Below are 24893 nucleotides of genomic sequence, written 5' to 3'. Positions count from 1 at the left end.
CTGGAAACTTCATCCCACCGTAGAAAACAAATTAAAGTTAATTAACATATCCTCCCAATACAAGAAGGATATCCTCTTAGCCAAACAAGAAACTTACAACAATAGAATTACGCAAGCGAACTCGAGCATGAAGGAGACAACTGTGTCAAAGACAAAACATGGTGCTCCGATATCCAGCATGCACTAGCCAGCAAAGTCTTAATAAAATAGCACTAAAGAAAGCCTCACTAACGGACATGACTCCATCCAACAAAGCAACTCTACTGAAAATAAACCCACCACCCAATTTCACTTCTCCGAAGTCTCCATTATAGAGGTCGAGAAAGTTATACTGGGTCTCAAACCATCTAACTGCAAGGGCGACCAATGCCCAGCACAACTGATCAAGGATGACGCAAGGGATCTAGCACCATTCATCACCAAACCTATCAATGCATCCTTTACATCCGGCACGATACCTAGTAACCTTAAGGAATAATGGGTACTCCCACTCCTTAAGAAGCAAACGCTCGACCCCACAATACCGACCAACTACAGGCCTATCACCTATCAGTAGCATCAGTGAAACATCCAGTGCCATTCTTGCTGAAGATTCTAGACAAGGTTGCTTACATGCAAATCCAGAACTTCTTCGAACTCAACCAACTACTAGGCTCTCGACAATCTGGTTACATGTCACAGAAACAGACTCATTGATCTTAAAGCCCAAATAGACAACTTAAGAGACAATGAAAAACCTGCACTACTACTCCTCCTGGACTTGTCAGCGGCATTCGACCTAGTGGATCACAATGTCTTATGTAGCCACTTGGACTCAGCTGCTCATTTCTCTAGCAAAGCAATAGCATGGATACAATCCTTCCTCAGCAACTGAACCATTAGGGTCTTCTCGCCATCTGCAGCTGCGGACCCTACCCCCATCACTTGCGGGGTGCCTCAGGTCTCCTGTGTTTCTCCAACCCTGTATAATATCTTCACCAAGCCCCTGTTTGATCTGGACCATCTGGGTATCACCTACCCTAATTATGCAGATGATACTCCGATCCTCCTACCTCTCACAAGGGACTACAGCAAGGATTTAGCATTGGTGAATAGAATTTACAGTATCGTTCAGGCATGGATGGCCACTCCCGGCCTCTGTCTGAACGATGATAAAACAGAGCTTCTCATCCTGGGAACCTCTTCTCTTCTCACCAAACTTAGCACTGAATACTCATCTTTCATCATCAATGGGAACCTTATTAAGGTTGCCAAGGAAGGAAAAACCCTCGATTTTTACTTAGACTCCACCCTAACATTCGTAAACACCCTAGCCTCATCTACAGCATATACATGCAAATTAATTAGAGCTGGCAAAAAATTCCTCTCGCCCAACAGTTGCTTGATCCTAGCCAGAGCCCTCATTATATCCAAGCTAGATTACTGCAATGCCATATATATTGTAGTGACTAAATTCATTCAACAAAATACAGATACTCCAAAACAATACCCTCAGAGCCGCACTTAGTAACTCTAAGAAAGGACATATTTATGAAACAAGAAGGAAGTACAAGTGGCTATCCACACATGAGAAAATCAGACTAGAAACAGCATCCCTCATCCATAAATGCCTAAACAATAAAGCACCACGATATCGAATAGAAAGAGTTGCTAGAAAAACATCTATTAGACCTACGAGACTAGTGAATTCCAACTGCCTTCAGGTGCCTCACTTTAAACTCTCTACGATTGGGGGCACCAGTTTCCCAGTCAAAGCAGCCAAACTGTGGAACTCACTACCTACCACACTTAGAATGGACCTCAACCAAACCTTTAGCACATTTAGGAAAAATCTGATTACATGGCTCCTAGAGAATGATGCTAAATGAACATGCAAAATGCGAATAGAGTTGTACATAATTGTACATTTTCCTGTATATAGATTGCCTATACGTTGTCCACTATTGTATACTCTCTACCACTGTGATGTTTTTCTGATACTTTGTAACATAACATATGTAACCTATGCACCAAGCTGTATGACTTCTTACTTCTGCTTGCGCCCCGATACCCTCGGGTCTGGCGCGAATACTAAATATCAAACAAACTTTGCAACCTTTCAGGCTTTTAAACCATTCACTTGACTTATTCTTCTCTTCGGTCACTTTAAAACTTGTTAAGCAAAAAAACGTCAGTCTCTTGATTTTCCTTGGTTCACTCCAAGTGGGGGATACTCGGTCTAGGCGCAGTTGTCGGACCACACGGTACACTCATCACAGGTCATGCAACCGATAACCCTTGGCATTTTGTAATGTTCATTGATTCCAATTGTACTTCATTGCCAACATAGGTTTCCTCTCTGCACCTGTGAAGTCCATCTGTACTCCTGTTTCTCCTTGGCATTCTATTGAGTGCCAACACATGACTTTCACACCATTCACTTTGTGGTGTTTATTCCTTGTCACCACCTTGCTTTCACACTATCCATTAGTGCTTATGATTAGCCTGTCACTTGCTTCACAAACTCTCATTACTTGGCTTTGTACTTTCACATTGTTCATAAATGTTTTTTCCTTATTTTCACTTCGTTCGAAAATGCACATCACTTCCTTTCCACTTGTGCAGTATTTTCCTATATTTTGCATAGCTTTTCTTTAGTTCAATATTCAATAACTCATGAATTACTTTGCAGCTTGTTCAGTGTTCAATATTGTCCATTTGGTCTCCAGACCCATTGATTACATGCTTTCACTTGATAAGCATCTTCCTTTGCCTACACCAAGCCCCTGGAGCTCCTCGGCATGAGTGTTCTCTCCCTGTCACTCACCAGTGTACAGCCACTCCTCCGGGTGCTTTTGCGTTCCTCTTCTGCTTTTGCTCATTCCTCTTCTCTCGTTGGAGCACCCGCGAGCAGCACTGGCCTCTTCCGAACTTTCTTGCTGCTTTCTACTGCCTAGTGGAGACTTCTGTGTCCCTCAGCTCCAGCTGGGTACACGAGGCTCAGGGCTCTGGAGTGTTCTCAATCCTCTCGTGGCCTGCTCCGGCCTCAGTGTCTTTCCTGCTCTCCTGCAGCAGTCTGCATCCTTTTCACCGGCCCCTTTCCATCCTGCTCCACGTTGTCCTGGCTTCCCAGATCGTTCCCTCTCTCTAGGCAGGTCTCTACTTTTTATATGCACCTGTAGCCTCTCAAGTGGCTGCAGGTGCAATTCCTTTGCCTGACCACAATTACTTCTGTCAATGGGACATGCCAGACCTTTAGAATGGTGTTCCACAGTCCTCTTCCTGGTCCCATTACCAAAGTGGTGTGCACGGATGGAAGTGTGCATTACTCCTAGTTGCCTCTTTCTCGTCCCAGTCTTAAAGGGATATGAATGTGACACAGTGTGTGACAGTGGGGAAGATTTGTATTAGCCTACAAAGGTCGGGGAAGGGTAGGATGTATTCTGACAAGGGAAAGAGGAATACCATGCCTCACCTAAAGGCATTGTTCCTCCACTCCATAAGGTCCTTCCACCCAGGTCATCCTCACTCACATATCCACCCCTAAGGTCGGGATACAAAAGCGATGGCCCTTCACTGTTCACCTGAGAGGACGACCCAAGGGGAGTAATGGGATGATGGCTTTGGGTTCCTCACAGCTGGAAGATTCATTGCATGCTTAACAAAATAGGTGTGATCAAACTAGCAACCCATTGTTAAGGTAAGATATAGTTATGGGGCATAGGGTATTAAATCTAATAGATTCAGAAATGCAGACACTAGCTTCCGCTCATAGGCCTGAGGAGGCTGAGAGGCCTGGTGAAAACTAGCTTGGTTGATGAGTAGGGAGCAGGGAGACTCTAGCATTGTAGAAGAAATGAGAAAAGCCAGTATCCGCGTGCCAGCACTATTGGAAACACTGTTCTCACTCCAAAACCAATAATGAGGAAAAAGGGGCAAGGCCCACTAGATAGTAAATATGCACTAGTGAACCAATCTGTATCATATGGCCTAATCATTGTGCCTCATTACACTCTAGGGATCCCTCTAGCCCGCAGGATCTTAGAAGGAATTCTCTTGAGTTCAATAAAGAAAAGGTGTGGGAGAAGTATTGGAATTGCCTGGAGTAAATATAAGCATTTGTGCCGGACTATCATTTTGATAATGGCCTCACAGCCAGTAAGAAACAAAATTAGTGTTCCACTTGATGTCTTTCTTCCATGCATATGGAAAAATGGTACATGGTTAAAAACACAACTCCCACACTGAACTAGCAAAGTTAAAACACAAATGTTAATCGATTTGAGTCATTATTTGAAACTAGTATCAATCCAGGCTTCAGCAGCAGACTCCAACGATAAACCCCAGATTTATCCCAATTTATCATTAATCCAGGATATGCTGTTCTACCTGAAAGGGGCATTAGTTGGGGAAGCCACCTCTCGCCCATACTATTTGCATTGGCCATTGAACCGATGACCACCCATCGTCAACAGCATCTACAAAGAGGCGTACATCTACCTAACAAACGCAGCCTCGTATGGTTATACGTTGACAATGCAGTCCTATAAATTACTAACCCCTCCACGAATCTCAAAGTATTGTTTGATGAGGTGAGTACAGTTTTTCCCCATAGGGATGCCAAGCAATCAATGGAATGGACCATAGGATTAGAGGCCTTCGTAACAGATAATAATTGTAGAGTTCACCAAGTCGATGACCTATCATGGTTACGTAATGGACATGGAAGGAGAACATGCAGTTTTTAGGAAGATGTGCACCTATGCTGGCTTCATCGACCTCCGAACAGCATTTGACACAGTGCCAAGGGCTGGGCTTTGGGACATTCTCCATGGTTTGAACATTCCAATCCCACTGCAAAATGCTATTCAAAGTGTGTACTTGGAAAATGCAGCAGTTGTGAGATGCGGTATGAATGGTAGCATAACTGCATCATTGGGAATAGAGATGGGAGTATGTTGGGGTGCATTCTGGCACCAAAAATATTCTGCATCTTTATAAACTGGGTGATTCAGAAACTACAGGCCCTTCAGGCAGACGCTCCGGTTCTATCAAGAGACAAGATTCCGATACTTATGTTAGTCGATGATGTGTTTCTCCTTTCCCTAAAGCCAGCTGGGCTCAAGAAACAACTTTGTGTAATTTTGAGACATGAATGGTTTGTCCGTCAATATTCTGAAGGCTAAATCTATGCTATTTAGTAAAAGGAGACGGAAGAAAAGGGTGTTGCTCAAGCTCAATACACAGCCCATCGAGCAGGTCGAGTACTAAGACTACCTTGACTTGAGGGTTAATGCGAACTGCCACTGGGATGGACTCTTGACAAAAGCAGGAGTCATACTCGCGAGGTACTGTGGAACTCTTGCGAGATTCATCAGCGAACATGGGAACAGGGAGGTGAGCGTTTCCCTTGAGGCATATAAGGCCAAGCAAAGGCATGCAGCAGCCTTTGGCGCAGAGCTCTGGGGGGGATGTTCGAAACTTTCCGATATAGTAAATACATATTTAAAAAATATTCTTGGTGTACCCTACAGTACACCCAATCTATCAGTATTTCTGGAGAATGGAATGTAGCACAGTCGTTCTGTAGGGCACACCCAGGTTACTACTATGTAAGGTTATGGGCAGCTGGGCAAGTACAAAGACGCACTTATCAACCTTTTGTCTCAGGCTGGTGGAAGGTCGCTCCCGTGGCTTGCCCACATTAGATAGGACCTCACTACCATAGGGCTTAGTGCGCTTTGGACCAGCCCGGATAGCATGACCACTAAGAGCAAACTGGAAGCTAAAGAAAAGTATAGAGTAAAAGTAAAGGTAGAGCAGGACACTCTTAGCCATGTAAGTCAATCCACTCTGCTATTAAGATATTTGGGCTTGAAGCAAGCTCCAGGTTACAAAGCATATCTTGGTTATGTCAATCCCAAACATGAATGCGCTTTGTAATGAAAACTCAGAATGGGCACATTAGCGCTAGCAAGTGTTTGAAACAGGTGGAACATCAATATACCAGCAGAATGTCCATTTTGTCTGGGCTTAACCAAAAGTTGCACTCAAGTTGCCCTGAGCTGTCCTCATTATATAATGCCTAGAAGATTTCTGAGACAATTTCTCAGGGACAGACGACAAGTACAAACTACGGCAGTAGTTCTCTGCTGTAATGCTAACGAGATGCTAGCAGTTTATTCAACATCAAAGTCCTTGGCATGGGCCTGCCACAAAAGGCTAAAAAAAAGTTGAATAGTTAACCGCTTAAAAATGCTCATCATTTGAATGTCTTACTCATATTGAGTATATTATGGCTCCGCCCACAGTATTGGCCTGATTGGGTCTATATAATCTCATACATTAGCCTTATTTCTATTGTTATGACACATAGAGCTCCAGATTATGTCCCATTCTGCAGTGTTCTATTATGTTATGAATAGGTGCTATATTTATAGTTATAAGAAGATGCTCTGATACAAGCTGGCTTATACAGCCTTTTATAACTACGTGCATTTAATAATTGCGGTCTCGCACACTTGTTGTGGTGTGATTAGGAACTTAATGTGTGCACAAAAACTGCTGCCTTGATATGATCCTATTATTTTAAGAATAGTTTTAAATGATTGTAGCTTTTTAAAAATTATATATTGCTTCTATGTGCAACTAATTAATGATGTCGCCTTATGAGAAAGTTGTTATTTTGCGAACCGGTATATTTAATCATTGTTTTATTTTGCCTTTCAACCTTGGTTGAGCCGATTTTAAATTGCGATTTAATGATGTTTGTCGCTTTCATGGTTTCTTGCATATCGAAATAAAGCTATACTGACTGAATCGAGATAAGAAGGTTGGTCATAAGTTTGTTCTCCTCGGCCCTAATAACATGTAAAACCTCTATATTGAGGTTTTCCACAGACCCTCGCATATAGAAATGCTGGCCTAGTAAGAGCATAAATACCTATGAGTAACATTCTGTAGAGTTACTTTTTCATACACTAACTTTGAAATGTTTGATAAAGCCAGTGTGTGGGTGTATTGCAATATCAGACGATACATTGCACCATTTCCAAACCTTGTTTAGAATGTTCTGCCCTTTCCCCACCTCATCTACTGTCCTTGGTAATATATTGTTCCCATTTAATACAATCCCCATACGAACAGTTACAAATGGACAGCAACATTTCCGAAGTCAAAGTAATAAGCCAGGAGTACTAGAAGACCCTCTGGGAGAGAAAGATTGGATGCAAATCGGTGCTCTCGCGAGAAACCTATGGCTCACCCCTGGATTCTTACTGATTCACTATGTTTGAAGTATTTATACCCCCTCCCAGATTGCATAAAATTGATACCTCCAAGCACCATGCATGTTTGAAATATGGAGCTGAATATGCCAATTTTCTACATCTGCTGTGGACTGTGAAGATTCATGTTATCTCGTCACTTCTCCCCAGCGGGAAACCCTTCTCTGTAGGCCTAGGGCAGTGAGCCTGCTGCAAGATATGGTGGCTGAAAGTGGGTCCTCACAGGGAGAGACTCCCCTCTTGGGTGCAAGGACTCTGTTCCCTCAAGGAACTCCCTAGACCCCTTTATGAGGAGTTTAGACCCCTTTATGGTGAGTCGACATAAATATCTGATGACCACTCAAGTCCCTCCAAACCAGTTACTATCAGTTATTGAACATCCTCACCTCATCAGGCCAGTTATACTTTGAATACAACTGTGAGAACCATGCAGTGTACTCCGTGGTTGGCAGCCAACCATACTGGGACGAAAAAGATAGACCAAGGAGACACAATTCCTCAAGCAAAAGAAACGAAGGGCAGCGCGTGTAAGCTAGGGAGTACATGTTGTCTAATAAAAAGGAAAGGACCACTAGTGAAGTTTATCACTGGAGCCTGTGAAGGCATCATGAAGTAGACACAGACAATTGAAATGTTTTAATAAATCAAAAAGAGGATTGGAAAAAGGCCTAACCTGCCCTATGCTAAGGTGGCATTTACCTACCTAAATACAACTAAGGATGGTCAGGAAGTCCAAATCAAATGTCTGTCTGTATCCAGGACCTATACTGGCCCTCACATATATTTGTATACAATGTGTTGGGATGCCGGCATAAAAATGAGAAGCGTTCAAATAAAAGTTCAGAGCTTCTTCCAGTTCCTGGTTTTCACAGGGCTCCCTTCCCCAAGGTTCAAGATAGTTCACAATGCAAAACGTGGTTCCATTCCCCAACCTTTCAAGTCTTCCAAAAGAACACATTTCCTTAGGATACTTCCCAGCTCTTCTGTTTGGTTACCTTTCACCATTGATATATAGTTCATTTCCTTACTTTCAAATACTTGGATTGAATCACAAGCTTCTTTATAAGTGGCTTTTCCATAGATTTGTGTACTCTAAGCGCAATTGTCGGACCACACGGCCCACCCGTTACAGGTCACACAACCGACATACATTGCTTGCTTCTTCTTTATGGGCATGTCTCCACTGTTTCAGTTCTACAGAGGTGCTTGCTTCATTCACAAATCACATCCTCCTGATGTTTTATCCTTGCTTGTTTTGCCACTATTCACTTTTTGCCTTTTCCACATACTCTCATGACTCTTGCCAATACTTGTTCACTCAAGTTACACAGTTCCTTATATTCTTGTGGCTCTTGCCACTGCTTGTTTGCCAATGTTTCCCTCTAAAATTACACAGTTCCTTACATTAGGAAATTTCATAAACCTTCTTTCAATCATATCGGTATTCAATAAGTGCTCGCTTTCATTTTCATTCAGATTGGCATTCAAAAAGTACTTGCTTTTACTTAGTTCAGCATTCATTAAGGGTTTAACAAGTTTTACATGTTCGCATGCCGTCCTGGTGTCCCCCTGTCTGGATTGACTCACCAGTCTGTGCTCCAGTGAGGCTTCCAGCTGCCACAAGCTCTCATGCGGCACTTGGCTCCGTCTCCCCAGTGGCTTTCCGTTGCTTCGCTGCTGCCTCTGATGAGTCTCCTGCTGCTTGGGCCTCACACTACGGCTTAGCCTGGTGACACCGGCTCCCTTTTGGTGGTTCGCCGCTGGACTCCAGCATCTCTTAACCTCGCTTCCCTTTGGATACACTCTGCATCTTCCAGAGGTCCTGTCCCTGAACACTGTCTGCCACTCCACCATAGGGGGGTCTGCTCTCATCCAGCCGGCCACAGACCACCATTTACAGCGGACTCAATTTTCCTAGATATTCCATCTTTTAAACCTCCCGCCAGCTGCACATTGTTGGTTTGCAGTGCTCTTGGTTGCCAACTCCTCGTGGTGTTATTGTGTGTGAAAGTCAATAAAGAGAGGATCTAGGTCTCGGGTTTTGTCTCTTCCTCATCCTAGTACCCGACTAGTTTTACTTTAGGATGACTATTTGCAAAATCGGGAAAGGACCTTGCATATCCACTCCCGAGGTAAGGATCCAATAGTGATGGCCTTTCCTTGGCCACCTGAGAGGGGGATATTTTGGGGAAAGAAGTGAGGATGCCCACAGATTCCTCACAAGCCTGGGAATTTGAAACCAGGGCTCAGGAAGAAGCCAGGAGGCGCCAACATGTCCTCAGAAAAGAGGATGCCTGAAAGCTGATGGAGGCGTGAAGAGTGCAGGGAGCAGAGCTGTGTGCCCGGGAAGAACCTGGAGGCAGGGGCGTGACCCAGAGACCATGGAGTGGGTGGTCCTTGAACTGCTCTGAGACTGTACAAGGAAGGTCTCTCAGCGTACCGGCATAAAGCAGAAAGAAGAATCGTACAAACGGGGTGGTTGTGCCAGGAGGAACCTGACCCCACAAGTAGAACCTGTGACTCCTACCCAATTCAAAAAAGGTAACAGGAAAGGCGGGAGATCCGGGTGGGGGACCGGTCGGAAAGAGAGTGAAGATTACCAAGAGACCAATCACACTCGTCCTAGTACAAGTTACCATTAGAAAAAGAATGAAGATTACCAGGGGACCAATCCTACTCGTCACAGTATATGTGAATATTGGAAAGAGAGTAGAGACTGTGAAGAGACCAGTCAGACTCATCCCAGTAAAGAGGAATATGTTAAACCAAATAAGGAACACCACAAAAGCCATTCGATGTACTTCCAGAACAGTATAGAGATTTATAAAGACACACTGCAAAATTCAAAGAATAATTGGGAAGGAAATCATTATTTGTGGGACAAAGCAAATTTTGCATAGAAAAGGGGAGGTACTGGAGCGGTAAAAGCCTTTTGAATAATTAAAAGAAATCATAGAAGACATTACCAGAAGCCATGCCAAGACAGAACCATTTAGGCTATTGAAACCTGTCCAGGAGAAGGGAGTCATTGATCTGTAACCCTCTTTTCTGAGTTTTCTTTATTAGTGGTAGGGCTAGAATAGGATAGTTTTGGATGGAGGATGGACTGTTGATTTGAACAACCTCTCTGACGACAAGCACCCAAGTTAGTTTTGTGTTGGTTAGGGTAAACACTTTATTACTAGGGATAGACGGGCCTTTTATTTATTATTTGAATAAACTAACTTGCGTAAATGCCACCAATCGGTGCAGCTCCCTCTACTGGTCTACCACAGGACATGAAAGTGTAGCGTTGGGCTACTGGACTGAGGTAATACGTTTTCGGGTATTATATGTGTTTGGAAAGATTTCATATTTTAATGTAATTTTCCCTTCATGTGTCAACCCCCAAACCTTTTGCTGCTGTTTTACACCCTGATCTAACCTTTGCCAGAGAAGCGCAGCCCTCAGCCGTTCACTTCTTATGGGGAAACTGACATGCCCTTAAGACAGTCAGTACTGGGAGACTTTGTTTCCCTTAGTCCTTTCCTCATGTTGCAGCTTTTGTGCAACATGTAACAAGAGTGCAATGTAACTTACTTTACCGGACCCTTGGGCCTCTAGTCTGTCCAAAGGCCCTAGAAACTCTTGCTGGACTTTTTATGAACTGTGCAGATGTGTCACGGACAGGACTGGTGGCAGCTATTGTTTTCTTATGTTTTTAACCCTTTCTTGCCATGTTATCCACGCTTACCGCGTTTGGCTTGAATAGGTGGCCTGGCTCCAAAATGGCCATGCCACAAGGTTCTTTGTCCTGTCCTTTGGCCATCTTGCCCCTTCACCTTCCCCAGATCGAGCCGACCCGGGTCAGTCCTTATTTGGTCATGCACTTTCCCGCGAAACCCAAAGCTTTCGCGGGCTTCTGCATGCCTTGTGTGTGTACCTCCAGGATGTGGGCTGGGATGTCTGTTCCCAATAAACATCATGGGTGCCAGAGAGTCTGGAGTGTCCTGAATGCCTGGGACCACAATGGACTGTGATTGGTCCACGTATGGAGTGAGTGTTTGTGAGCAGATCTCCCATTGGGTCCTCACCGTTTTGGCGCAAAGGAAACTTTGGATAAGAGGAGGGCAAAAACACCACTACCATGTCGATCTCCTGAGTTCACATGAACAAAGGATAAGGAGTCAAGTATCATGCAACAAGAAGCCGAGTCGAGGAACCGCTGGTGACCCGCTGGAAGGTTGGAACCCTGAGCCCGCTGTCGTCCGGTGAGACCCCTCTGCATCTGATAGTCCTAGAAGGTCTGCGAAGACGCTTTGACCCATTGGAATAGTGGGACCAACTATTCTCGGCACCTTCATCAAACCCTGCAAGTAAGCCTTTTCGGAAGTGCTCCTGGGCCAACCAGTGGGCTGACCAGCTTACGCAGGACGTTTGCTCTGTTACCGCTGCGGTTTCGAGGAAGCCCTCGAGACTTGGTATACTGCTTGCTCTCTGTCCACGGCACCGAATTTCATACACTTGGCATTCCCAGGTCTGAAGTGAGACGAGTGCGCCCGGACCAGAGTAAATGCAGTTACCGTGTTACCCTGCTGTGGCAACGACCTGTGCAAAGTTTGCTGCACTTGCCCCTTGACCCTGAAACCTGCTGCAGTGCAATTGGGCTGATTCCTCCACCCGGAGCGCAGAAATCGCCCTTGTCCCGTTTAGGAATCCCCGCTGTACCGCAGAAACTACACAGTGTCGAGACGTCCTGATTGTCGCATTCGAACCTGCCAGCGAAGTGGGCGGCACTGGCAAAGTCTGGGTCTGCCTGCGTCGGGGACAAGTGAGTAGTCCATACCCCAACCGTTGGCCCCTAGCGCAGGAGCCCATTTTTATGCACAAAGGATCCCCCAAGGGCCCCTTTCCTTTCCACAGCTATTGCAAAATAGCAACTCCATCCCGCACTCTCAACCTGCCTCTGCCCTCAAGTGGATGTCCTGCTTGAATAGTGGGAACTTGTTCTTCATCGACCTTATCCACCTTCCTGAGCTGCTAGTGACCCTTGAAGAGACCCTATTTGTCCCTTGGCATAAGCACGTGCATGTACTATTGAGCATAAGGCTCCTGTCTTCGTAGGGCTTGGACTGCCTCTTAGGTGTATTCTTGATGTGGAACTGGGTCTAAAGATTACTTGCACTGCCTGTTTTCCTCCCCATCTAGGTGGTCTACACATTTCATACCTTTTTAATCTGTTGAACCCCTCTGGTCTTGTATATATATTGTGTTGATTGTGATGTATTGGTTTACTTAAGAATTATTGTGATTCATTGCTGTGGTCTATGTTACAAAGGCCTTGTAATAAATGTCTATATTTTTAATATAACACCTGTCTGGAGTAATTTGTAAGTGTCCTTGCTTTGTGTGCTCATTGAGGTCTTTCAGTCAACCTCACCCCTCTTGAGACTTAGTCTTGACCGATTGCCATTGCTGCCCTGATTGGTCTGGCTTGTCCAGAGGTTACCCTGTTCCAAGAAACTAGGTTGGCCTTCTGAACCTCTGCCCCCTCCAGGTCAGAGTTCAGAAATCCCTCTTAACAATATGTAACAGAAAGCGATCATGACCCCATCCAGTGCTCTATATTGCATCAGGAAAATGGTGGATCTGAGCAGGTCAAATTCAATGCTACTGTGAGGGTCCAATAGTTGAAATTGAACAGGGAGAATGTAATTCCAGTTTTTCATGACGGCTTGCTTCTGTTGTTAACTTTTTTTTAATCTATATTTATTTGTAATTAGTTATAAAACTTTTACAACATTTCAAGATACAATTTTTAAAAACATACACTTAATAACTCATTGGCAATTTTGCATACTTTATCTCGATACAGTTAAAACTAACAGTTGCACAGTAAATTCCAGTAAAACAAATCAGTTGTTACAATTTGAACAAATTGAAATAAAACTAAAATACTAAACCAATTCACAATACACAGTCCAAATCCTGCTACTGAACATAGTTCATAACCCGTATATGTAATTCATACTAAAATCACGAATCCGTGCACCATCATCAAATCAATGGGCCTCATTACGGGTTTGGAGGTAGCTATGCCGCTTGTAGGGCCAGGTGATTCCCTTTACCGGGACCCATACCCGGTACATCCCCATTCCCATTGAGCTCCTTTAGGGCTCAATGGGAATGGGAAGAATGCTAACAATGGGCCTGTTAATGACAGGCCCGTTGTTAGCATCCTGGGCTGCTAGTGGGACCCGCTAAGGACGCCTGCTCTGGCCAGGCATCCTCAGCAGGACCCACTGCAGACCTCATAATGAGGCGGCCCGGAATGAACGGTACCAGTCCCTTACCGGCACCGTTCATTCCGTGGCCGCCTTCGTTGTAATGAGGCCCAATGTCTCTTCCAGCGCAAATTAGGATTTCAATACAATTTTAAAATTTAATAGTGAATCTAATATTATAAATAGTAAAAATGCAGGTCAACCAGACCGGCATATTAAGAGAAAAACTAAATAATACTCCTATTAGCTGTGGAGCTGATAGTCCTTCTGCATAACTACTTTCTTTAATTATACTATTTATTATCAACACCCAAGTCGGCAGTACCTTAATTCTTAGGGTATTTGCTTATAATTCCCCATAGCCTAAATAGGGCAAGTGCACCCATTCATTCTTAGTATTTAAGCAATAAGTCCAAAAAGAGTTGGTTTTGGTGAATTCATAACTATGTACTAAACATCCAAATGTGGTCATTATTGCTGGTCCTAAACCTGAGAACTCAGTGAATAAGTGTTTTGCAGTCTCCAGCAAAACATCACTCTTACATATACGACATATGTGTTCCTGGCGTGGGATGTTATACCTAACCCCATAAATTGTCAACAAGGGTAATGAATTAATCCTCAATTTCAACAGAAATGTCCTAACAGCAGGGCTTGGACAGGTTAGAACCCTTGAGCCCCAAAATATGACTTTGTAACATTAGCCAAGTCACTGTTGGTTCTTAAACTAGAAAAGTGAACATAGTTCATTGTCCAGTCCCATTGCAGTATTTTCTTTTTCAATAATCGTTTCGGAGTAATGAAACTAGGACCACGATTAAACTCAGGTGCCCAACCAATATTAGCAAAACACTTTACCATAAGATTCGTAAAGTCGTTCCCTTTATTTTTGCTAACTAGACCATTCGTGGCCATCATTGTGAGTGATTGACACCTAGGATTCATATTCATCTTCAAATACTTAATATAATGTAGGTCTACAATCCAATGACTCTGAACATCTTACAGTGAGCTGGTTGAAGTGATAAAACCCTTTGCCACCTATCCTGCATCTAAGCCCTCCTCTGATTATCATAAAATAAAATCATGCGAGTTGGTATGATTCAGAGTGTCGCACAGCTAAGAAGGCCCTCATTGAAGCAGCTAGTGTCCAATTCTGTGGTCAGGTAAAGGACAATTTATAAAGAATTGATAACGTGGAAAAAAACAAAACATGCACAGGTGGCCCGGTCAAATTTGATCTGGACCGCTCAGTCCAATGATAAGAAATTCTTTTGGAAAATGGTCCATAATGTCCAGAAAGGCAAAGATGCTCCGCGCAGCAATGCATTTAGACAACAAGATTTAGCTGCTTATTCAAAGAGAGATAACCTGCTACCAACCCATAGCACTCTTTCTGCCAATTCTGTGGCCTCTAGGCTGTTAAATCACATTATCTCTCCACTAGAGTGTGAGGATAGCAGGTGAAGTCAATTTTCTTGCTCCGAGGTCAAAGTGGCAGTGCTATCCCAAAAATCAGACCAGGCCCTGCTCTGATTCCATGCCAGCAAATATATTCAGTGAACACCCCAACATCTGGATCCCCTTTCTTACCAAGTTTTATAATTAGGTCATTGAGGTAGGGAAAATCCCATAAAGCTGGCAGGGAGCCATTTTGGTCCCCATCTAAGAGAAGGGCGCCATCAATTTGCCCCTAAATTACTGGCCAACTTCCTTTCTGGAATTCTTGGGCAAGATTGGTGCTCCTATGCATGCCGGATTTAGGAAAGGCATCTCGAAAATTGACCCAACATTCCGTTTATTATTGATATTATATACATTTTTCTCTCTTAACCAGCAGCCAGTGTGCCTTGCCTTTGTCGATCTTGAAGCTGCCTTTCATAGTGTATCCCGCCCCAGGCTATGGAACGTTTTGGAACAACTAGCAGTGTTGAGATCCATTTTAACCTATACATCTCCTATATATAGGTAACTATGTCTCTGTGAGAGGCAATACACCTGCATGGCTCAGTGCGCCAGCTAATATTGATATTGGCGTTCATCAGAGGTTCGTCTTAGAACCCCTTCTATTTTCATAATGTATAAATGATTTAATAACTGCAATATTGGAAATCCCAGAGGACGCCCCATGGATGGGTGATCAGTCATTTGCACCTTTTTATGCTGACTCCGCAGTTATGCTGTCAAAAACGCCAGTGGTTCTTTAGCTTCAATTGCCAACATTTCATAAGCACTCAGTGGCCAAGGGGTTGAGGCTAAACACGTTCAAAACCAAGGGTATTCTAGTATGCCACCTCCCTAGGTATAGGAAGACCCCCGTTTGCCATTTAGACTCAAAGAAAACAAATTAGACATTGTGGTTTCCTTTGACTATCTCAGTGTCAGAATTCACTCAACCCTTGCATGGAAGTCCCACGGCTTGAAGACCAACACCATCATCAACCATAAACCAGAAGCAATGCTTACGTGTTCTAGTAACTTTGGAGATGGAATAATATGAAGTTCCTTAGAGGTATATAACAGCAGCTACTTATGGCGCTGAGCTATGGAGGCATAATGATACAAGGGAGAAAAAATCATAAAGAGGTTGCTCTCTCCCATACATTGGGCCATCTTCACCCACATTATTGGAGTTGGGCCTCAGAGGAATAACATTTACATTGAAACATAAACCGTTCATGTACTGGATACAAATCTGGACGGAGGAGATCCCTCTGTGCCTATCTAGATGTTCCAATTAACCCCTTAAAGTCCCTTGGTGTGGGGTGAGCTACCACAGCACAAAAATGTCTGCTATGTTGGCCAGAAAACAACTTCTTGAGCTTTGGTCTAACTCATAATGTGTGGGTGCCCAACCAAAAAAAAGATTTAATTAAAGCCTATGCAAGTGGGCCTGGAGACTCGATGCCTGAGGTGAGGCAGGCAGTTTTTCTGCCTATATGATTATGAAAAGCGAACAGACCCTTTGAGCCCTATCTAAATAGATGGGAGCCCAAGGGTCACATATTCCTGATTAAACTTTGCATGGGCATATTGCCAGTTAAAACACTGACCTCCAAATGGGACAAATAATTCAACGATGCAATGATGTGTGATTTATTGTAAAACCCTTGATGAGTCAATACTCCATTTTTTCCTGATCTGCCCATTATACAAAATGTTGAGGAGCTTCACATTTTGCAAAATGTATAATGACCCATCCAAAGAAAACCAACAAATTCAGTACATGGGAGGGGATAGGGGTTAATGGAGGAAGAGAATAGCATTTTTGGCACCCAATGTCTAAATCAGGTTTGTTCATTTGTCGTCTTTCAATTTTTTATCTTACAGTATTGGCAGGGTTTATGTAGGATATTCTATAGGTCTTTCAAATGTTTTAAACTTATTCATCAGGTATTTTATCCATTGGTATTGTAGATATATTATATATAGACTGAGGTCATGGTTTTAATTGTGTGCGCTATTGGATACCAACCGATGAATTGTTGCTGTGTTTGTATTGTTTATTGGTTTTACCGAAGTAAAAAATGTGCAAGAGAAATTCAGAGCTATTGGGCTGAAGTGTTGAGATGTTCACAAAGATTGTTATGGATGATGTCACACTAGAACAGGCAGGCTCTACGCCCATCTTGAAAGCTAAATTAATGCATAGTGCCATTTTGTTATCCAGGCGAAGAGCTATTTCGAGCGAGTTCTCTTTGTATCGTTCAATGCTCAAGGACATTGCGCGTGAATGATGCTTTATCTAATTGTGTACTATTCCTTTGAAAGAATGGATGGACTTTATAGACAAATGATATCCTGTACATGCCTATATGTACTGTGTTCATAGTTTGTTTTTCAGGCCAAGCATTTTTCACAGTACAGGCGTATAATTCTCTTCCCATTTCAAACCAGCTTATTCTTTTTGACTGCATTTAATACATACTTTAAAACCTACTTGTTGACTTTTTTAATTATTCATACATTCTTACTGTAATCGGTAACCACTTTCTTTTTCTGTTTTGTAATTTAGACAAAAGCAAATTATGCTGTGAGTTATCCACATTTTGTATGATTTTATGGCAAGGGACTTTGGATCAGGGCTTAAAAATGTTTTAAAACATTTTCACCCAATACATTATGTTCCTGTTGTTACATTTTAAATGCTTTTTTTCACGGAAGAGCCACATTTAAAAATGCACGATTTTAAAGCGCTTGTTTGAAAGTAACTTGTGTGATACAGCCTGTTTCTTGACTGCAGATACCGAGTGCTTGGTGAAGTGTCCAGATGGCACCTTCCAAGACGTAAACAGCGGGAGATGTGAAGCCTGCCATATCTCTTGCCAAACTTGCCATGGATCATCATCTCGGGAGTGCGACTTGTGCCTAGATGGAAGACAACCCGTGTATGGGCTGTGTGAGATTGTCACATGTTCCCTGGGATGGTACTATGACAGTAAGTGACATTGATAGGTTTCCATTTGTGCTGTAGTCAATAGCTAGAATATTTGATAACATTATACAATGTCAATTGTTTGATTACAACAAACGTGCATAAATGCTAAATCTAAACATTGTATGGGAGTGTTCAAAGGTTTTAAATTGAAGAACATTTACTTTGGTTCCCTTCATCTCATACACCACTTCTATGCAGATCTTCTAGAATAAAGTTCTGCTTCTTTTGGCTCCAGAGGTTTTGGACCAACTCCGTATATAAAATAGTGAGGAATCACAGAGGTCATAGGGCCTCATTAGGACCCAGGCGGTAAGGGGTTTACGGCGGCGTAAACAGCGCCGACCCTTACCGCCTGATTCCGAGGTCCCTTAGCGCCATGGAGGTTTTAACACCTGCTCTTAGCAGGTGTTAAAATCCATGGCGCTAAGGGACCTTGTTGTTAATTACGCCACCATAATGCCCCTATGGGGCAAAAATGGGAATGGGGAAGGGTAAATGGGTTAATGGGGACTTACCGCCCCACTCACCTCGGAATGGGGCGGTAAGTCCGCCAACCACCATGGCGTTACATAGTTTACGCCATGGTGGTAAAGGTACGACCCAGGCGGTAACTTACCGCCTGGGTCGTAATGAGGCCTATAGTCCCAAAAACTGTGGATTTTAAGGTTTCAGATCCCTGTTCCAGAAGGCATGCCACTTTAACATCTTCCACTTTCAGCTGTTCATTACACTGCACATGGAAATGTAATGAAAAATGTAACCTAGCCTATTACAAATTCAGAGTGTCAATCATCTTTCTGCATTTCAGATTGCATTGGTCCTTACCACACTAATGTAGAAGTAGTAGTAGTAAACATAGTTTTAAGCTCAAACAAGATTACCAGCAAACCAAGTTTAAAATGGCTATACAACAAAGACAGCATGCAGTTATTATACAAAACAAAATACATTACACAAATTTAAAAAAAAATCATAAAAAGAGCTCAGTTAATATGTCCCCAGACCTATGGGCATTATCATCATGATCATAAATAGACACTAATACTGCCCCAATAAAGATCTGACAATTCTTGGGCACTGCAGTTTTGTCAATTCACCCTTTTGTAAACTTCAGTAATCAATAGTTGGTTGAGATGCATGTATTCTTTATATTGTGGTTGGTATGTTTAATGCCTCTGTTTCCGATAACTTGTTCTAGAATTATGTTTGCCCTAGTCTAATTACAATACATATTCTAATATAGTGTACACTATGTAAAATATGTTTAACATAAGAATAAAGAGGAATAAAAAGAGATGGAAACGAAGGCAAAAAAAAGGAATAATTTTATAATGTGAATATTTTTAATTGCTTCTTCACGTTCTACGTACTTTCAACTAATGCAACATCCCCAAACACTCTCCTGCGTTCTTGGAACAATGTATTTAAGTAGTATACAGTATACAAATGGTCTGCTTACTCGCCCACTGAGGTCTATTCCCTTTGTGAATGAGATCCAGTCATTATGATTGCCCTTCATAAAGTGAAAATGCCAAACAATATTTAAAAAGGATAAAAAAGGGAAAAACTGTATACAAATGAAGATGCTTTAAATGGACAGACATGAACGTGTGCATTACACCAGAGTACATGCTTTCTTTTCAGGCGTTTCGATCCTATCTCATTCGGGATTGGTGGGGTTCCTGCTGGACCACAACTGCACTAACAAAAGCTCAGAAATCTAAAAATCTTGGAACTGTTAATGTCTGTCGATCTATATATACTTTCTTGCATAGGAAAGGCTCATTCTCTAGGAGTGAAAAAAATGCAGAAAACAATGTCGTTTTTTTGTGTGTGTCGATGCTGGATGAATTCCCCAAAAATGCTGTGTGTACAACTATTGAATTATTGTATCATTGTATGTGTTTTTTGTCACAGCTACAGACAGCACCTGTTATGTTTGTGATGAATCCTGTAGCAGCTGCTTTGGACCCCAGGCTCTGGATTGTTTCACTTGCAACTCTGGTAAGGTTTACATCTCATGCAGATAGGGTGGCAGGCGGGGGGTGGAGGGGTCCACTGTGTCATGTAAGTTCTAATTTACGTTAGGCGCTGCTGTAATGTTTTCATGCCACTCTCATGATTACTGAAACTCGTAAACCAGTGTTCAGGCACCATTTGTGGCTGAACACTGGTAATGTCAGTAGTGACAAGTAATGTCACTTGAAGAAGAAAAGGTAAGAGAATCTAATACACAAAATCACTTCTTGGCATCACAGGATGAAATGTCATGTGGAATTCATGATACCCTTATTTTAGCATGACTATAATGTGCTATCCTGCAAATACCACCACCAAGGGAATAGCTTAATGTTGGGTAGCTAAAGCTTTAGAGCACCAAAGCCCAGCTCTACCTATGTGACTTGTCATTCTGCGTGTTCTGCAGTGCCCTGTGCTGATCTATGCCACTTGTACTACTGCTTGTGCATCTCCATGAGGCCTGGGTAATTTGGTTTGTCCTGTGGTAGTCTGTGCACCCTGGCTACTTGGTTCGATGTGTGCTGCTCCGTGGGACTTGTGGTTTTTTATGTGGGCTGAGGGGTTGATGCTATGAGGGTGCAACTCTTCATTCCTGCCACTGAGCCAATATACACTGCACTACACCAGTGAAGCCCACCGCACATGTGCAGGGCGTTGCTGACCCCTACGCCCAAATCATTCTTTGGGTCTGCTTTGTAAGGGCAAACAGCCTTGCCCTGGGAGAGGCCACCCACTATTATCTCTCTGCCTTTGACACTGTCGCATATTTAGGGGCGAAGTTAATCATTGAAAATCGCCTCTTGGCGAGCCATTCCCCTTGGAAATGTCCATCTTGTTTGATTGTGCATGTTCTATGTTGTGCTGTGCATCTTCCACAATGACCTTAGTTTTTAGTTTTTGGAAAACACCAGGGATCCTGTAACGCCTAAGAAGACCAGACTAACCACAAATTGTAAACACGTATGTCGCCTTAAAGAAAACTAGTATGCATATGTATACTTCAATTCATTAATCTACGAGGGACATATTTTCTCCCTTTAAAACATATACTGGTACACCACATCACATGAACATGGAAATATTTATTCATCAATGCTACAGCAAATGGGTAATTTTAAAGAAATCCATAAAATACATAATCCCATCTCATAATCACAATATAAAGTGCCGACTGTGCTACAAAGTGCTATACATCGTAAACATAACACCAACAAAGTGCAAATGCATAGAATATACAAAGTGCAAATGCATGAGTGATGACTCCAAACTGGCAGACAGGGTGACTATGATGAGGGTGTAATCAGAAGGGATGGCACCAGCTCATATAGCCATTATGGCCCACTAGTGTTCATTATAGCAATGTTATTAGAACTAGGGCTGAGCCTGAAGGTTACAATGAACCAAAGATGAACTAAACCAGGAAAGCCCCTTAGTTTCCATGGACAGACCCAATACCAATGAAAGTGTCTTCCTCAGGGCCAGGAGGTCTCCAACTCTCATTTTGGGTGGGCACACATGTTTTCAACCTGTTCTGCTTCTTGCACTCTGCGAAAGTCTATGGCTGTGTAAAATGGCACGTAGTCTGCAGTTCCACTTACTGCAGTTCCACTTAGTCAGTTTCACAGCTGTACAAACAATTTCTTCTGTGAATTCTTGTTCTCATTGTGAATTTGTCTTTTTGGCTCATATTTTGATTTTATAATGATGCGTCTTCTATGATTTAGTTTCTGATAAATAGGGCCGGCTCTGTTCATTTGGCAACATTAAAATGGGGTGTTTCTCTTGTGCTCTAATAAAGTAATTGCACAAATTAGCTTTCTTAACTACAGAGCTCATGATGAGTATGTTGTTGCCAAATTGCAGAGGTTTTCAATGCACTTTTACTTATTTGCCCACTTCTTCACATGTCGATGCTAAACAGAAACATTGATTTTTTGATCAAATGCCCCAAGTTTGACATTGCCTTGGATATCTGACAGACTGGTGTGGTCTCCCTCTCCTAATCTATGTTCTCCTACTTCTCCTGTTTTTAAAATTCAGTCCTGGAGTTTAAGGAACAATTGTGTATCAATACCGGACCAAGTGCTGGCCCTGTATGCTAATTTTGATACAGTTTATTCCACTGCCCTCTTCCACAACCTTCTCATGGTAGCCAATGTGTGTCTTAGCACTGAAATGGCTCTTTTCCTCCTTAGTCGGCCGTAAACAAAGCATCTGACTGGTGGGCATCCCCTCTTGCAGGATGATAGTAGCCTGCATTGTGCCACAAAGCCCTACCCTATCAAAACATCTCTTAAACATCTACATCAAACTAATTGAACCGCTTCCTCTTGTCCTACATCTACTTCTCCAATCCCATGCTGACGATATGCACAACCTATGCGGCTCACAGACTGGGAGGAGAATTGTGATCAATGATCAACAGAAGACATGAGGTAGAAATTTAGCTAAACAGCGTTATTTGTATTTTATCACATTTATAAAGCGCCAATAAAAGAATCCAAAAAACAGTGAAATCAAAATTATAAAAAGTAATACAAATTTACATCAACAGAGAAAGATGGAACATTTTGTTTTCACTTTTAAAGAGCTGGAGACGCAAGAAGTTGGAGTTAAAATTAGATTGGAAAATACGAAGTGATGAGTCGGGAGTGAATTGATAGAGGGAGGGCGTTCCAGTACTTCAGAGCTAAAAGAGAAAAGGAACAGAAATGAGACTAAGCACACAGTGGCTTAGGAGCAGTCAAATGAAATAGATTTTGAGATTGCAAGGGGCGTGAGGGGACATAGAACGAAAGTAAAGAAGAGAGAAAAGGGGGGGCACAAACTGTGGGAACACTTAAAAACAACAGAGAGAAAATGATACAAAAGATGGGATTCAAAGGTAAGTAGTGAAATGGAAAGTAAAGAAGTGATAATCGGGGAATGGGGGGGTAGAGAAAAAAGAAGGCAGACAGAGGAGTTATAAATGGAACGAAGAGGGAAAAGATGACAAGTAGGGAGACCAAGTAATAACGATGAGCATACATTTTGGCTCAAAACTCAATATCGGGGATATAGGTCGGAGCAGGCTTCTTGACCAACTTCCCTGCCAAGTATTTTCCCCATACTTTTGCGAAGGATGTTGGCATCAGTTCTAGCAGCATATATTTCTTCCTATTTATCTGTGGCTCTTTTTATTTCTCACTAGCTTTACATTGCCCTCCTGGGGCCAAGTCTTTCAGTTTTTCTCATATCAACAATTCCGTTCTTAATGGTAGTGGATGGGACTGGGATGACTCTGTGGGCACTGAGTTATACAGACGATTGCCACTGCTCCCCTGGTCAGCCATAGGTGTGCACGTATTTACAACCATGCAGACCCTAACCACCCTTAGCAGTATGAAAAAGGGTGACACTGCAGGCAATGAGGTAGAAACATAAGCAAAGACAGGGGTACTTCAGAGTTGCTAGTAGTGTGACCGTCACGGTGAGGCAGCTTTTTCATGTGCGGCTCACCCTGTGCTTTGGGAACCATGCCCACATCTGCTTGTGCATCACTCAAGCTGTCAGATTCTGGTTGACTTAACACCACGCTAGAGAGAGTGGGGCGGGGTTAGTGGCTTGATCCAGTCTGGGGGGGAGGGGAGAGAGGGAAGAGTCCCCTCCAGACCTGGGGTAGGTGGCTTAGCAGGGCATATGCCAGAACTAATACTGCCTCAGAGGTGGGGAGAGGGAGATTGGATTGGAGGGCCGCAGGCCCTGAACCCACTTTCTCAACCACTTTATAGTCTATACAACTGGCATGCACACAATTGTGTTTTTTTAGTGTTAATGTATGCTTCTTGATGAAAAAAGGTCTCATGGTTAGTAGTCCCAGTGCCCCCACAACATTTGAAGAACTTGCAAATATTAACTTTACGCGCATCGTGCTTTTTTGACCAGTTCTGTTATGTGCTTCATTATATTCTGGATGGCAATTAACAGTTGTTCCTTTATTTTGAATGCCCTGTCAATTACTGCTTCAAAGAGCAACTTGCCTTGGCAATGGTGTATTGTCACCCTATATTCACTTGCTGGCCTGCCGCAACTCTATGAGGTTTATGTTGGGGTTTCATTATAAGTCAAAACTCTTTTGGGCAACAATTCTTTCCTCCTATCTTTGTGAGCAGGGGGCATTTTTGCAATTCTTTTTTTCACAGGGTGCACATTCACATTTTGCAAGGTGGCCTGAATGTGTTCTCTCGTGTATGAAAGAAGTTTTTTTAAATCTCAAAGTTTCTCGTATCATTGTTTTCCTTAGTCCTTGGTTTTGGTTAGCATTTTCTTAACATGTTTGAGTAAGTTGTAAATGTTGCATTACTCACAAATCTAAACAGAACAATTATTAAAACATAAATGTAAGACCTTACATTAATCCTAAAGGTTTTACACTTTTTATTTGTAATATATGCATATATATGCTTTCAATGTACACTCACCGTTTACACTTTTGACAGAAGTTGTCGAATGTTCCGACACTTTTGTCCGCACTGACACCTAGATTAGGCTGACATCACTTATGCAGCGAAGTCTGAGAAATGTGTGTGCAAATCTTTCTGAATAACCATGTAAGTTATGGCAATTTACTCGGAAATATAAGAACTTTCTATGCATGTGCGTAGTTTGATTCATGTATAAGTTATGACTTTCTACAGTTGTAAGTCACAAACCTGGGAAAAGGTTTTTGCATTGGGCCTAATCTGTGCACTGGGACTGTATGATGGGTCGGAGTATGATAACATGCCAAGGATGGTGAAAGGAATTTTGGTATGCTATGCCGCATGCTATTTTTCTGCTATGCCCTTCCCTGCAAGCACAGGCTCGTCCATTGTTTCTTGGAAGGGAAACTACTGCCCCGTGCCGGTGGTATACTAGTAGCCAGTTCGA

The 24893-nt window shown here is 42.7% G+C and overlaps 1 protein-coding gene across 1 annotated transcript in view; it reads left to right on the top strand.

The window, feature by feature from the left end:
• The window catches only part of LOC138504127 (proprotein convertase subtilisin/kexin type 5-like), a 1167632-nt gene that overhangs the window by 328841 nt on the left and 813898 nt on the right, over positions 1-24893 (top strand). Inside the window, exons 6-7 of the mRNA XM_069624346.1 lie at positions 17772-17966; positions 19884-19970. Coding sequence (XP_069480447.1) covers positions 17772-17966; positions 19884-19970 — 282 coding nt within the window. The remainder of the gene's footprint in view (positions 1-17771; positions 17967-19883; positions 19971-24893) is intronic.

Source organism: Ambystoma mexicanum, chromosome 11, assembly GCF_040938575.1.
Source record: "Ambystoma mexicanum isolate Mex_15411 chromosome 11, UKY_AmexF1_1, whole genome shotgun sequence".
Taxonomy (NCBI): domain Eukaryota; kingdom Metazoa; phylum Chordata; class Amphibia; order Caudata; family Ambystomatidae; genus Ambystoma; species Ambystoma mexicanum.
This window is presented reverse-complemented; position numbering and strand designations above follow the sequence as displayed.